Source organism: Manis javanica, chromosome 9 (genome assembly GCF_040802235.1).
Source record: "Manis javanica isolate MJ-LG chromosome 9, MJ_LKY, whole genome shotgun sequence".
NCBI classification, from domain to species: Eukaryota; Metazoa; Chordata; class Mammalia; order Pholidota; family Manidae; genus Manis; species Manis javanica.
Genome location: NC_133164.1, coordinates 13421798 through 13435432, shown reverse-complemented (window position 1 = coordinate 13435432; position 13635 = coordinate 13421798). Strand labels below are relative to the sequence as shown.

The 13635-nt window shown below is 43.3% G+C and overlaps 1 protein-coding gene across 9 annotated transcripts in view; it reads right to left on the bottom strand.

Moving 5' to 3' along the window:
• The window catches only part of DZIP1 (DAZ interacting zinc finger protein 1), a 57573-nt gene that overhangs the window by 35020 nt on the left and 8918 nt on the right, over window positions 1–13635 (bottom strand). For 8 of the 9 annotated variants that reach the window (XR_012120998.1, XR_012120999.1, XM_073212439.1 and 5 more), the window contains exons 6-9: window positions 13146–13230; window positions 10213–10337; window positions 7955–8116; window positions 4567–4704 (exon numbers count right to left, since the gene is read on the bottom strand). Coding sequence is in view for 7 of the 9 variants with exons in the window: in XM_073212439.1 (XP_073068540.1) it covers window positions 4567–4704; window positions 7955–8116; window positions 10213–10337; window positions 13146–13230 (510 nt within the window). In the remaining 2 variants the exon portion in view is untranslated. The remainder of the gene's footprint in view (window positions 1–4566; window positions 4705–7954; window positions 8117–10212; window positions 10338–13145; window positions 13231–13635) is intronic. The other variant, XM_073212437.1, reaches the window with a different exon arrangement.

Here is a 13635-nt window from a genome sequence, read left to right as displayed (position 1 = left end):
ATGAATGCTCTCAATCAATACACCTGAAGGGTCTTCCTTCTGAAGTGCTCTGTGCTCAGTGAGGCAGGATAAACACTGGGTTGGGCCAAGTTAAAAAGGTTTCCTGAATGAGAACTAAAAGACCCTTTCACAACCCAGTGAACACTAAGATTCTCCACCCAGGAGGACACTGTCAACAATCTCCCCTACAGCCTCATCACTGGAAGGGTGACCCCCAAAGCAGTCTGGGCAACACTGAGCTGGAAAATAAAAGAAGGACCCCAAGAAGGAATGGGACATGGAAAAATGAAGGGAATATAATAGTCTAAGCAAGAAATACACAGAAATCAGTTCAAAAAGTCTGTGGCCCTTGAGCCCACTGCTGTGTCCTTCTCCCATTTCAAGCACTCTGCTTTTTTCTCCCCCTGTCCACGTCCTGATTCTCCTCTTCTTTCGTTGTGTGTCTGCTCTACAACCACCCAGGCTCTGAAGAGTCTTCTGTCGGGTCGAAAGGGCACGCTGTCGTGTATCTGTGACTCTTTTTGAACTTGCACCAATGTCATTAAAAAAAAAAGAAAAAAAAAAGGCTGCCAAGAACCTAGGTAAAGCAATAAAAAGTTGGCAATCACAGCTTCCCTTCAACAGAGAATCACAATACGTGCATTGTAGGAAGAGTAGGCACCAATCATGTGGAATAATTACCAGTTAGGTCTCAGGCAGACATGACTAACTCTGGTTGAATCCACCCCCCCTGTTAAGGTTTAAGAGAAATGGAGAAGCAAGCAGTTTCCGAACAAGCCAAACCAACAGACAAGGGAACAGCGTAGCCTGGTGGTGGCACAGAAACTCCACGCTTCCAGTACGGGGGGCGAGGCACCTCCCTCAGAACTGGGGCAGGTCTGCCTCCTTCCTCCCAAACCATCATCCGTGCTGCCCGCTCTCCTGACCTGCACTGGCCTTGTACCACACTCTGCACCGTACACTCTATTATAGCCAGAAGGCCACAGGTATCCCCACAACTGCCTGGAACGTAAGAGGCTTTTATTTAAAGAAGCAAGAATGAAAGGTCAGTCCCTCTTAATAAGGAAGTCTGAATTCTGTCCCTAAACAGAAATGCTGTAAGATTCTTAGAGAGGAAGAAAAGAACTTCCAATTCTGAAAGCAGTGGTTCAAATCATGGATCGAAAACAGAAATCATGTGGGGCTTTGGTGTTATGTTTTGTTTTCCAAAATAAACGTCTCAGACTTACCTGCTGAATCAGGATCTCAGGAAGTGGAGCTGCGTGTGTGCATTTTAGAAAAGAGCCTCAGGTCATCCTGAAGTGTGTCCCTGGTTGGGAACTACTACCTCGGAGCCTCTCAAGAGAAAGCTAGAACGTTCTTATAGAAAAGCTACCCCCCTCTAAGCCGTCACTGCCTAGTCTCCTCCGGAGCTGCCTCAGTGCCCAGAATGTGACAGATGAGCAAGGCAGCGAGGTGGACAAGCATGGCCCAGAGGTGAAGAGGGCCTGGACATCCTGCTCACACCGACAGACAGCTCTCAACCCTGCTCTTCTGATCCCTACAACCAGGCTTTCTCCATCCATAAAAGCAAGGTTGAATAATCCCCTTATTGGCCACCCAGTGGTTTCCAGGTTCACAGCAAATATTTAATGAGTGACAGCCACATTTTAGGCACATTTTTGGATGTAAGGAATACAAAAGACAGCATAATAGACACAGCCCTTTCCTCACAGGGCTGGTGATCTGGCTAGAGAGACAGACAGGAAACAAGTAAAATATCACAAAAACTACTTAAAAGAGTAATCAGAGTTATATTTGTGAAGTGATGAGAAAACAGAGGGGACTGCTTACTTAGAGGACTGGTCGCAGGCGACTTGTACAGCAAGGCCAGAAGAGGGTGTGGTAGGCAAATTCTAAAATGGCCCTCGCGTTTGCATCCCGGCAGAGTACACACCCTGTATGGTGCTCCCCGGGCCTCACAGCTGAATGCCCGTGACCCCCACAAACTCATACACTGAAGCCCTAACCCCCAGTATGATGCTATAGGAAGTTGGGACCTTTGGGAGGTGATCAGGCTTAGACAAGATCAGGAGGCTGGGGTCCTCATGACGGATCAGTGCCCTTGTCTGAAACCTTCTTTCTCTCCCCACCGTGGCGGACACAGAGAGAAGGCAGCCATCTCCCCACCCAGAACCCAACTGGCCAGCACCGGACTGAGGGGCGTCCCAGCCTCCAGAACCCTGAGAAGGAAACATCTGTTGCCGCGGCCGCCCACTCAACAGTATTTGTTACAGCAGCCCGGGCAGACTAAGACACAGGTTGGGTAATCTTCTAACCATCCGATTACAGCAACGGTGAAGGGTCCTGACAGATCTAACTAAATTTCCTAAATTGCTGACTTTGAGTTAACAGGAGGGGAGATTTTCCTGCAGGGGCCTGTCTTATTCAGGAGAGCCCCTTAACAGGAGTTCCAGGTCCTTCTTGAAGGGGGAGAATGAAAGCAGGAGACAGTCTCCTGCTGGCCTTGGAGAGGTCAACAGCCAGCCTGATGGCTACGGACCTGAGGGTCTTGCTCCCACGGTTCACCATGCAGAACCGCACGCTGCCAACAACGTGAACAGGCCTGAGCCCCAGATGGGAACACAGCCTGGCTGACACGCTGGACGCAGAACAGGAGACCCAGCCAAGCTGCTCCTGGACTCCCATCCCATGGAAACTGTGAGACAATGAATTTGTGGTAATTTGCAGCACAGAACAGAAAATGAATACAGAGGGGAGGGAGCCAGCCATGTGAACAGCAAAGGGAAGGACTTCCTGGTGTAGGAACAGAGAAAGGCTGGCATGTTCTACAAATTACCAGAAGGCCATTGTACTCAGAAAGAGTAGGTTTAGAGAGAGAGGGTCAGGATGAGGAAGTCAGATCATTTTATCTGCTCCACGGAGGGCAAATTAGGAAAGAGGGAGGTTGGATTTGGGAGACAAGTTATAGGGCCTTTTCAGAAATGGGGGCTTGGTGAAGAGTGGAAGCAACGGAAGAGGTACCTATGGATCCAAGCTATCTATTTGGTAAAACTGTAGCAGGCATTTTTTAGTATATAATCAAAAATGTTTAGACACGTTTGCACTTGGCTTTAATCTTATACTCTAAGGCAGGGGGCCAGCAAATACTTTCTGTTAAGGGGCTAACAGTATTTTAGGCTCTGGGGGCCAAGAGACTCAGTCACTACTATTAGTAGTAGAACAGTCATAGACAGTCTGTAAATGAATGGGTATGGCCGTGTTCCAATTAAATGTAATTTTCAAAAACAGGTGCTTGTTCACAAACCTGAGGAAACACAAAGGTTTCTGAGTCCATGGCTTCTGAAATGACAACAGCTCACAGGAAGGAAACATAAAATTTAAGTGGAGCCTTAAGATTTTCTAACTGGGTGCTTCAATTTCTGAGACCAGCTTATTGGGAGCAACTGCCAACAGTTCAGTTCAGGACATGATTCCTGGTCCCGTACTAGGTGCAGGCACCTTGCTGGGCACCCCTGGCAGGCTAGGAGAGAACTGAGAAGCAGGCCCTGCCTGGTACAGGAGGAAAGTGGACACGATAGAGTTTCATGTAATTGTATGTGATCGGGTCCTGCTTGGGCAACTTACAGAAATGCAATAACCCAGAGGAGAACCCTCTAGAAGAGGTGCTGCCCCAGCTGATTGAGTCAGCCCCAAGTCCTGAAAAGTGGGAGTGCTGCAAAGAGTAATAGCAGAACACAGAATGCCATGTTCTGGGGACCTCAGCCAACTGGGAGCATGAAGGGAAAGTCAAGGATGGTGGGGGATGACACAGGGTCCGAAGTCTCAGGGACTTCAAATGCTGGTTAAGGTTTCTAGACTCTGCTCTGAAGCTGTTAAAGGACGATAGACAGGACACTGACAGGGTCAGCCTGGCTGCAATGTAGAATGTGGATTTGGGGGAGGGAGGTAAGACGTGAGCAGCAAAGCAGGAAGTAGTGGCAGTATCTGTTTTCAAAAACACACTTCTTAAAATGACATTTTTTAAAAAATCCTAAATTCATAAGCTTTCATCTATTTTTGTGTCCTGGGGAAAAAACAATGTTCCCCTAAACTGTTGTGACGAAATAACCAGGATGGCGATTATGCCAATCATGAAGGTATACTTCCAAATGACTGTAATTGTGTTTGATAAATAAAGATCACCACTTCCCAATGGACCTGTATATATAAGCTCTAAAAATAAAGTTTATGCTTCAAAATGCCTTCCTATGCCTTTTGAAACTGTGACCTACATCTGAAATATGAAAGGTAAGTATTAAGGTAACAGCAAGTAATTCAAATAGATACCGTGTTAGGGAAAATAAACAGCTCTGCCAACTGTTCTGTATCCATATCTACAGTCAATCAACAAGCACCTAATGAACACCTGTTCTGAGTTATACATGCATTAGGAGACAAAAAAAGAACTAGTCACCTTCACAGTCACTGAAACAGACAAACATCTTTAGTTCTATAGATAACACTTGCTATAAATTCACTAAGAAAATCAGACCTCCACTGCACTTCTCGCCCACCTTTACATACCTGACTATCAAGACGTTGCATCGCATTCTGGAAATCCTGAGGATACTGGGGACCTTCTTCTTTAAAATCCTGTGCATCTTCTAAGGTGCCTATGTTAGACTTTATGTGCATATTGGACTTTTGGACTTCTGACAATTCCTATAAAATAAAATGCAAAAATCACTGGTACAAATACTTTTGTTAGACTGAAATAGAGAATAACGTTGAGCGTGTAGCCATGTTTTAAATCTGATGATGCTACAGACCCTTATTTGCTTCTATTTCTCCTGCCTAGTGGTTTTCCTGATTTCTGCTGCTTTTTAACACAATGTGTACAGGGTGAATAAGGCAAAGAAAAACGTTAACTTTCTAATTTTAGGGAATGGGTCTCAAGAAATTTATCGGACACGTAACAGTTGCCAGAAACAGAGGAACTGTGGGCAGCTGTTTCTCAAAATAATTTCACGATGAAGCATCATCCAGGGATCGTATCAGTGAACCCATTCGGGACAGGACGTGTCAATCTTGCCCTTTGCTTGTCATGTTATTCCCAAAGTTCTGAGGGTAAAAACCCTCAGAAAACCACAGAAGGTAATACGTTAGTTCCAAAAACATAAGGGTGGGAAGCATATTTCCCTGTAAGTCCCAATAGCGACTTTCTTTTGCCAAGAGTAGAAATGGAGGGGGATAACTTTTCAGTAGAGAAACCTGCTCACCTGGCTGGGGTGGTGTTCAACCAGGTGATCAGGGTCAACATAAGCAGTCATAAATCATGAGGAGAGTGCGTACCCTTGAGACGATGTGATGAAAACCGCACTTTCTCTCTGAGGTCTTCTTCCCAAAAACCCCTAAGCCCAGTCTAGCCATGACAAGACTATCAGATAAACTCCAATGGAGGGGCATCTACAATACTCCTCAAAACTGCCCAGGTCATCGAAAACAAGTCAGAAAAGTTGTCACAGACAAAAAGAGCTTAAGGACACATGATGACTAAATGTCACGTGGTGTCCTAGACAGGATTCTGGAGCAAAAAGAGAACATTAGGTAAAAGCTAAAGAAAGTGAAATAAAGTATGGGCTTGAATTAATACTAATATATTGATATTGTTCATTAATGGCAACAAATATAGCATACTAATATGAGATGTCAGTAATGTGGAAAAATTGTGTACAAGGTAAGAGAGGGGGTTTTATATAGAATTTTCTGCACTATTTTGCTCAATATTTCTGTAAACCGAAAACTATTCTAAAAAATACTCTATTATTAATACTAACTTGGAAAACCTCAATAGCTCAAAAGGGTAAGCAACCCAAATGTCCATCGATTGATGAATGGACAAATCGGTATATCCACACAATGGAATATCACTCAGCAACAAAAAAAGAATTAAACACAGACACATGTGACCGCATGGATAAGTCTTGAACACATTACACTAAAGTGAAAGGAGCCACTCACAAAAGGTCACATAGTGTATGAGTCAATTTACATGAAATGTCCAGAACAGGCCGATGCGTAGAGACAGAAAGCGGATGGATGATCGTAAAGGCTGGGGACCGGGATGGGGGGCGGATGCCAGCGGGTACAAGGTTTCTCCTTGGAGTGATGAAATGTTCTAAAAGGGCTGTGTGGACAGTTGCATTGCTCTGTGAACATACTAAAGACTACTGAATACTTTCAGTGGGTGAATTGTATGGTATGTGAACTATATCTCAACAGAGCAGTTTAAAAAGAATGGTTTTAGTAGTAGAGAAGTCCCAGGTGGGACAAAGTCCTATTCCACAATCATCCTAGGAACGGGGGCAGGGGACAAGACCACAGAGGGAATTCTCAGGTGAAAGGACCGCAACCAGCAGCTTATCACAAGAAAGAAAATGCATGTGGACTTAAGAAGCTAGTTTTAAATTGGCTAGTATCAAATCTACCACTGTGGGTAATAGGGACTCCCACCTTCAGAAGGCACCACAGATATGAGCTCCGAAGAGGCCCCTGGAGTAGGGGTGGGAAAAGAAGCCACCTAGGTAGGAGCTCTGATGCTTAGAAGGAAGAATGACAACCAAGGAGAGGTAATATGGGTGTAACTGAACCAACAGAAGTTGCCAGAAGGAAGCCCTACAGAAAAGACACAGCGAGCCATTAAGTTATTTCCCCTCAACTTTTTATTGGCAAATTACGACTCACAGAAAAGTTGAAAGAATAGTATAATGAACACCCATTTCACCCTCACAAAGTGTTAATACTGTGCCACATTTGCTTTGTAAAAATATGACAGGGGTGGGCGAACGTCTTCTCTTAAAAAGCCAGATAGTATTTCATCTTTGGGAGACATATAAGACCTGTCACAACCACTCAACTCTAAGGCCTCAGCACAAAAGGCCATAGACGAACCATAAAGGACAAGCATGGCTATGTTCCAATAAAACTTAACTTGGAAACACTGAAGTGTGAACTTCAATTTTTGTGTGTTGTGAAATTATCTTCTTTTGATTTTCTTCAACCATTCAGAAATGTAAAATCCTTTCTTAGCTCATGAGCCATACCAAAACAGGTGGTATGCCGGATTTAGTTCAGAGGTTACAATCTATCATCCCCTATGCAAGAGTTCAAGGCATTTTAGAGAAGGATCTTGGCCATAAAAACTCTTATTTTAAAACAGCCCTCTATTTTAGTTTGTAAAACGTGTTGGCCCCTAGAGGGAGCTCACAGATCTTCCCTTGCGTCCCTTGCTTCCCTTTCCCCAGGAGACTCGGCACTGAGTTGCCCACCTGCCCACAGAGCTCTGATAATTCTTAGCTGGAAGACACAGGCCACTGTCCGAGGAAGGACTTCGCAGAGGATTAAGGTTCCAGCCAGCGAGGTCTACTATCCATGCGTGTGACCGGGGCACTCTGGACCAACGCTGCTCCCGTGGTGGGAGAGGGTCTCATCTAGCCTCGTCAGGCTCCCTCAGGCCCCTCGTCCTCTTCACCAGCCAGACCTGGTGTGAGCAAGGTGCCTGGCAAAGGTTTTTCCACTGTCTTCCTGGGTTAGCTTCCTTCTCCCACATTGGTGATGTGTCAGCCTTTCTGGAAAGTTCCAAAACTGAGGGAGGAGTTCATAGATTCTCGCTATTTAAACCTAGCTAGCTAAGAAGCACCCTCTTCTACATCCGACCAAATGTACCGGAAGTACCAAGTGTTCTACACTGGGGGTTGGGGCCAAAGCTCCCCCTCTCCAGGAAATGACTTTGCTGATTTGCTCTGTCTTCTGTATGACCTGAGGCCCCTCAAGACTGTCAGGGAAGAGGGGTATCTGGGCCAGCGCACAATAAAGGAACTTCTGGATCCTCTGGCCGTAATGCCATCCTAAGGACACCTCTCAAGGCAACGACTCTACCAATACTATAAGAACTTCTTGGTTTAATACTTACATATTCTAATGCTGAATTTCTGGAAGTTAATTCTTTCAACTCCTTCATGAACATTTGCTTGACTTTTTCCATTATATCAATTAATTTCTCCTTTTCTTCTTCTTTAGATCTTTCAAATAACTTCCGAGATTCTTCCTCTTTTATTTTCTGCATTTCATATTCCTGAAATTATTTTAATATATGGCTTTAATAAAAGTTCTGATATGAAGCAAATATGCAAAGTTTTAAGTAAAGGGACATAGCTTCACCTCAAATGTGCCTGCTAGTTTTGCCTATTTCAGTTAGGCTTTCAATAACACTTCATACAGCAGCAATGTACACAGTGGTTTTTTCTAAAGCAAAGGTAGCACATGGCATCCTTTTGTCCTTAAATCCCTTAAAATACAAACATACAGGCCCAAATCTGAAGTATTCTGTGATCTGTGAACTTGTACAGTACATATGATAATGCATTAATATATAAAATGTAAACATACTTTAAAAGTCTATTGACTAGAAGAATCTCTCTTGATACCATATGAACTGGGGTAGAGTAGCCCCATTTCACCCCCAAAAAACACAAGTTTGTACTTATATAAGCCAAAGTCAAGTTCTAGTTGATCGGCCTTTGATTTCTCTATAACCTTCAGTTTTTTTTTTGTTGTCATTTAACTGGGAACATGGGTAACACTGTAAACAAACCCAACCTAACAAACATACATAGAACACTGCACTCAACAAGAGCAGAATACACATCCTTGTTAAAATCACCTGGATGACCCCAGGATAGACCATATGTTAGGCTATAAAATTTCTCAATACATTTGAAAAGATAGAAATCATACAAAGTATCTTCTCTAACTACACGAATGAAGCCAGAAATCAGTAACAGAAGGAAAACTAGAAAATTCAAAAATGCATTAAAATCAAACAACATACTCTTAAACAACCAATGAGTCAAAGTAAAACTCCCTAGGGAAATTAGAAAACACTGAGATGAATGAAAATTAAAACACAACATAATAAAAAAGGGAAGTAGCCAAATCAGTGTTCAGAGGGAAATTTGTAACTGTAAATGTCTACATTGAAAAAGAAAGATCTCAAGAAACAAGGAAGGTTATTATATAATGATAAAGAGATCAGATATAAGAAGATACAAGAATTGTAAATGTTTTTGCATCCAACATTGGAGCACCAAAATATATAAGGCAAATACTACCAGAATGAAAAGGAGAAATAAAAAAGCAATACAGTAATAGTGAGGGAGTTTAATATTCCAGTCTCAACAATGGGCTGCTCATCCAGACAATCAGTAAGGAAACACAGGTTTAGAACAACACTATCCACCGAATGGACCTAACAGACATGTACAGAACATGCTATCCAATAGCAGCAGAACACACATTCTTTGCAGCATACATGGAACATTCACCAGGATAAATCACGTGAGGGTGCAGAACAAGTCTTAACAGATTCAAGAAGGCTGAAATTACATCTGACCACAACTGTATGAGCAAGAATTCAGTAGCAACAAGAAGAAAACTGGAAAATTTACAAGTTTGTGGAAATGAATATACTCCTGAACAACAAGCAGATGGAAAAAATCAAAAGGGAAATCACAAATACCTAGATATAAACAAACATGGAAACACAAACACAACATGCCAAAACTCACAGGATGCAGAAGCAGTTTTAAGAGGAAAGCTTATAGATAAAAATTCCAGCATTAAAAAGAAGCTCTCAAATAACCTAACATTACACCTCAAAGAACTAGAAAGAAGGAACAAACTAAACCCTAAATTAGCAAAAGGAAGGAAATAGTAAATATTAGAGCAGAAGTAAACGAAATAGAAAATTGGGACACAAAAGAAAAGATCAAAACTAAGAGTTTATTTTTGGAAAAGATAAATAGCTAGACAAACCAAGAAAAGAAAGAGGACTCAAAGTTATAAGTAAAAGAGGAGACATTACAACTGATAAAAACAGAATTACAAAGCATCATAAAAGCCTAGTATGAACAATTATATGCCAAGAAATTGGACAATCTAGAATGGATAAATCCCTAGAAACACACAATCTACCAAGACTGAATTAGGAAGAAACAAAATCTGAACAAACCAGTAATAAGTAAGGAGACAGAATCAGTAATCAAAAACCTCCCTCCCAACAGAGAAAATTCCAGAACCAGATGACTTCACTGGTAAATTCTAGCAAACACTTACAAGGAATTAACGCCAATCCTTCTCAATATACCATTGTTTCAGAATTCAGTATCATACCTTAGACTGGACTGCATTGGCATGCTGTGCAGCCTCTAGCTGAGACTTAGTAAGCTGTAGCTGCTCCTTCAACATGTCCATCTCATTCTTGAGTTTAACAATCTGCACCTTTTTCTTATACTCTGCTGCAACAGAAATATCATGTTAAAATACCATCTCTTCTGAAGCCTGTCTGAAAACTTATGGGGTACAGTCTTACTGGTAAGACAAAGACAAAGGAAACTGCTCTTACTTGGAATATTATTCTTTCATGCCAGGTGAGACAATTTTGGCTTTTTAGTGTTTAATTGCAGCCCCTCATTTATTGAGTGCTGAATTCTTCTTAGAAGACTCTTTAGCCACTGTGTTGGATTATCCTACAGAGACAGTGTGAGAGCCCATTCAGGGAGCAATAATGGTGACAAAGAATAGTCCTGGGCTCTTCTTCGAGATGCCTGTCTCAGTCAGAAAAAGGAAGTGACACCTTCCGCTGCTGGTACCACCATATTGAAATATCTATGGTCACCATACTTCTGGCTCCTATCAAACTCTGCTGAGAACCTCATCAGTACTAAGGCAAGCAGAGGCTGGCATTCCAAATGCAAATTCAGGCCATAACCTACCCATGGGGCAAAAACGAGGTACTGAAAAGTTGTAAAAGGAAGCAACAAGTGAAGGGAAGAATAGTTATGTACATGTACTTACATGCAGATGTGCACATGACTGAATGGACATACATGTGTCTGTGAGTGTAGACATGAAAGGTATGGAAACCAAAGTAGAAAGTCAGAATCTCAAAGATGACCTGAAGAAATAATACTTATTTCAGAGTCTGAAATACTCTCTGAAATGAGTATGAGATAGAATAAGATACTGAAACAGAAGAGAAAGAAGGTCAGTTTCACACTGAAGAATGGTAGATTCATTAAAATATTTCATCTTACAATTTCTCTAATACATAAATTCTATCAGTGGTTCACGACTTACAAATGAAATTTTATGCTGTTCACACTGTTTATACACGGCTTAGCTATTTCCTAAATAAATCTGTTTATCTGAAATAGGCAGGCATGGAAACAAGACTAGCCCAAAAAGGAGGGGAAAGCGAGCAATGAGTAACAAGCTAGAAGTACCCACACACAGACACTGCAAACGCTTAGGATCATCATGAGAGGTTCTGTGGGTTACTGTTTTGTGAGCAATCTGCAGAATCTTTGATCTGCTCATGGAGGAATAGAACTTGTATTCTTGGCTTTCAAGAACATTTAAATAATAGGAAACCTGGTTCCTTGGAAAGCCACAGAACCCCTGCCTTCTCCTGCTTCTTCAATTTCCCCCTCCTTACACTGGTTAACTCACATCAACACTCAAACACATCTTAGTATCTCCCACATCACAGAAAACAAAAACGTTCCCTTGGTCTCACATTTCCCTCCAGACAATGCCTGTCTCTGCTTTCCTTCCCAGAAAATGTTATTGAAATATATGTCTGTCATTAACATGACCTCTTTGCCTGATTCTCAGCCCACCTTACTCCATTTGGGCTTCTGTCCCCAGCAATCTCCTGAAGCTGCTATGTCAAGGGTACCAGCAGCCATTGTGAAAACAATGGTCAATTCTCAGTCGTCATCTTCTGTGCAGCAGGAACATTTGATACAGCTCACCCTGCCTCCTTGTTGAAACACTTATTTCCCTTGGTTTCCATGACAACAGACTTGCCAGATTTCCCTCCTGCTGTTTCTCCACAACTGCTATTTCTCACTCTCTTCCTGAGCTCCTGGTGCTGGGAAAGCCTTAGGGGCAGCCCTCAGCCATCTTCTCTCTCTAGATGATCTCATCCAGTCCAGGTTTATATAAACCCCAGTTGAAATCTCTAGCCTGGGCCTCTCTCCCTTGACTTCCAGATCTCCAGCATCTCCCCATGCGTGGCCACTGTGTGTGTGACTTCAGCTTACCCATGACCAAGACAAAATGCCTTCCTCCATCAGCGGGCTTCCTGGGCTTCCCACTTTTACGTTCCCCATCTCAGTAAACATCGCCGCTATTCACCCACACATCCAGGACAAAACTCAGGATGGTCTTTGCTTCATTCACCTCTTGCTCTCAAACTCAGTCACATCTCTGTGGGCTCTGTGCCTAGAATACATCCTCTCTTCCGTCGCTTCTCCCATCTTCCCATTTTCCCTGGTACCATCCTGTCCTGCTGCCGTTTTCTCTCACTGTGCTATTCTTACAGTCTTCTACTCACTCTTCCACCTGCTTTCAACATTGCCCCTTGTCTTTTCTCCACCAGCAGCTGGTGGGGTCGTTTTAAGGTACAAATTAGATCCTCTTTCTCCCCTACTTAAAATCCTCCAGTGGCTTCCTGATACACTCACGAAAACACCCACATTTCTGGCCCCTCTTCTCCAACATCACCACACACCGCTGCCTCACTCACTGGACTCTATCAACCTTCTAGCAGCGTCTCAGACACCATCCTGCTTCCCTGTCACACACTTTATAGTCAGAATTGCCCTTGTCTGGGATATGCACTTTGCAGGTGTTCTCAAGGGTGCAGTCTCCTCCTCACTCCGGTGTCTGGTCCCATATTGCCTCCTAAAGGAAGACTCTGCTGACTCCCTCCCATCCCTTCTTCTGTTGCTATTTTCTTCGCTGCATTTGCCACCATTTGAAAAGAAACACTCATTTATTTGCTTAAGTGTGTCTCCTCCACCCATTCCATTAGCATGCAAGACCCTAGAGAGCAGGACTTTGTGTCGCTTATGGCTGTGTCCCCAGTCCCTAGTGCACCACATGCACATAGTAGGGACTCAATATTTACTTACTGAATGAACAAGGATCATAACGCTTTCTTTTAAAAGGATTGAAAGAGGCACTGGATCACGTCTCACTAATAAAAGAAAAAGGTACCAGAAAGAAAACAGCTCTTTGAAGTGGAGCTCACGACTTACCAAGGTGAGAATCCTCAAGGTGGCGGCGCTGAATATGACTTTGTAGAAAAGCTTGGTTCATAAAGGCCTTGTCACAAAAATGGCACTGAAAAGGAGGGAGCCACAAATCCACGAGTTTATAACGAACGTCCTCCCACCCAATTCCAATGAAAATTCGACTACCTGAAACACGACCTCTTGGGGGCTTTTCCCCTAAAAGACATCACTGGGACAAGGGTGCTGAAAGCATGACTAAAAAGACACATGTAAAACCAGGGTATCCTTCCCGAACTGAGCCCATGGCAATGAAAACTCTCTCGCAGCAGGTAAAGGAGGCCCTCACGGTGCTTTCTGGAACCCCTGATGATGATCCCCTTAGACTGGTGGCTCCCAGCCTGTCACAACCTTGTCTGGGGGACTGCAGCCAGGCCAGTCTTGCTTCTGTCCCTCCAGCAGGCCACCTTCACAGCCTCTGCTGTAGCTGCTCCCTGCCTCCATCCTCCCAGACCTT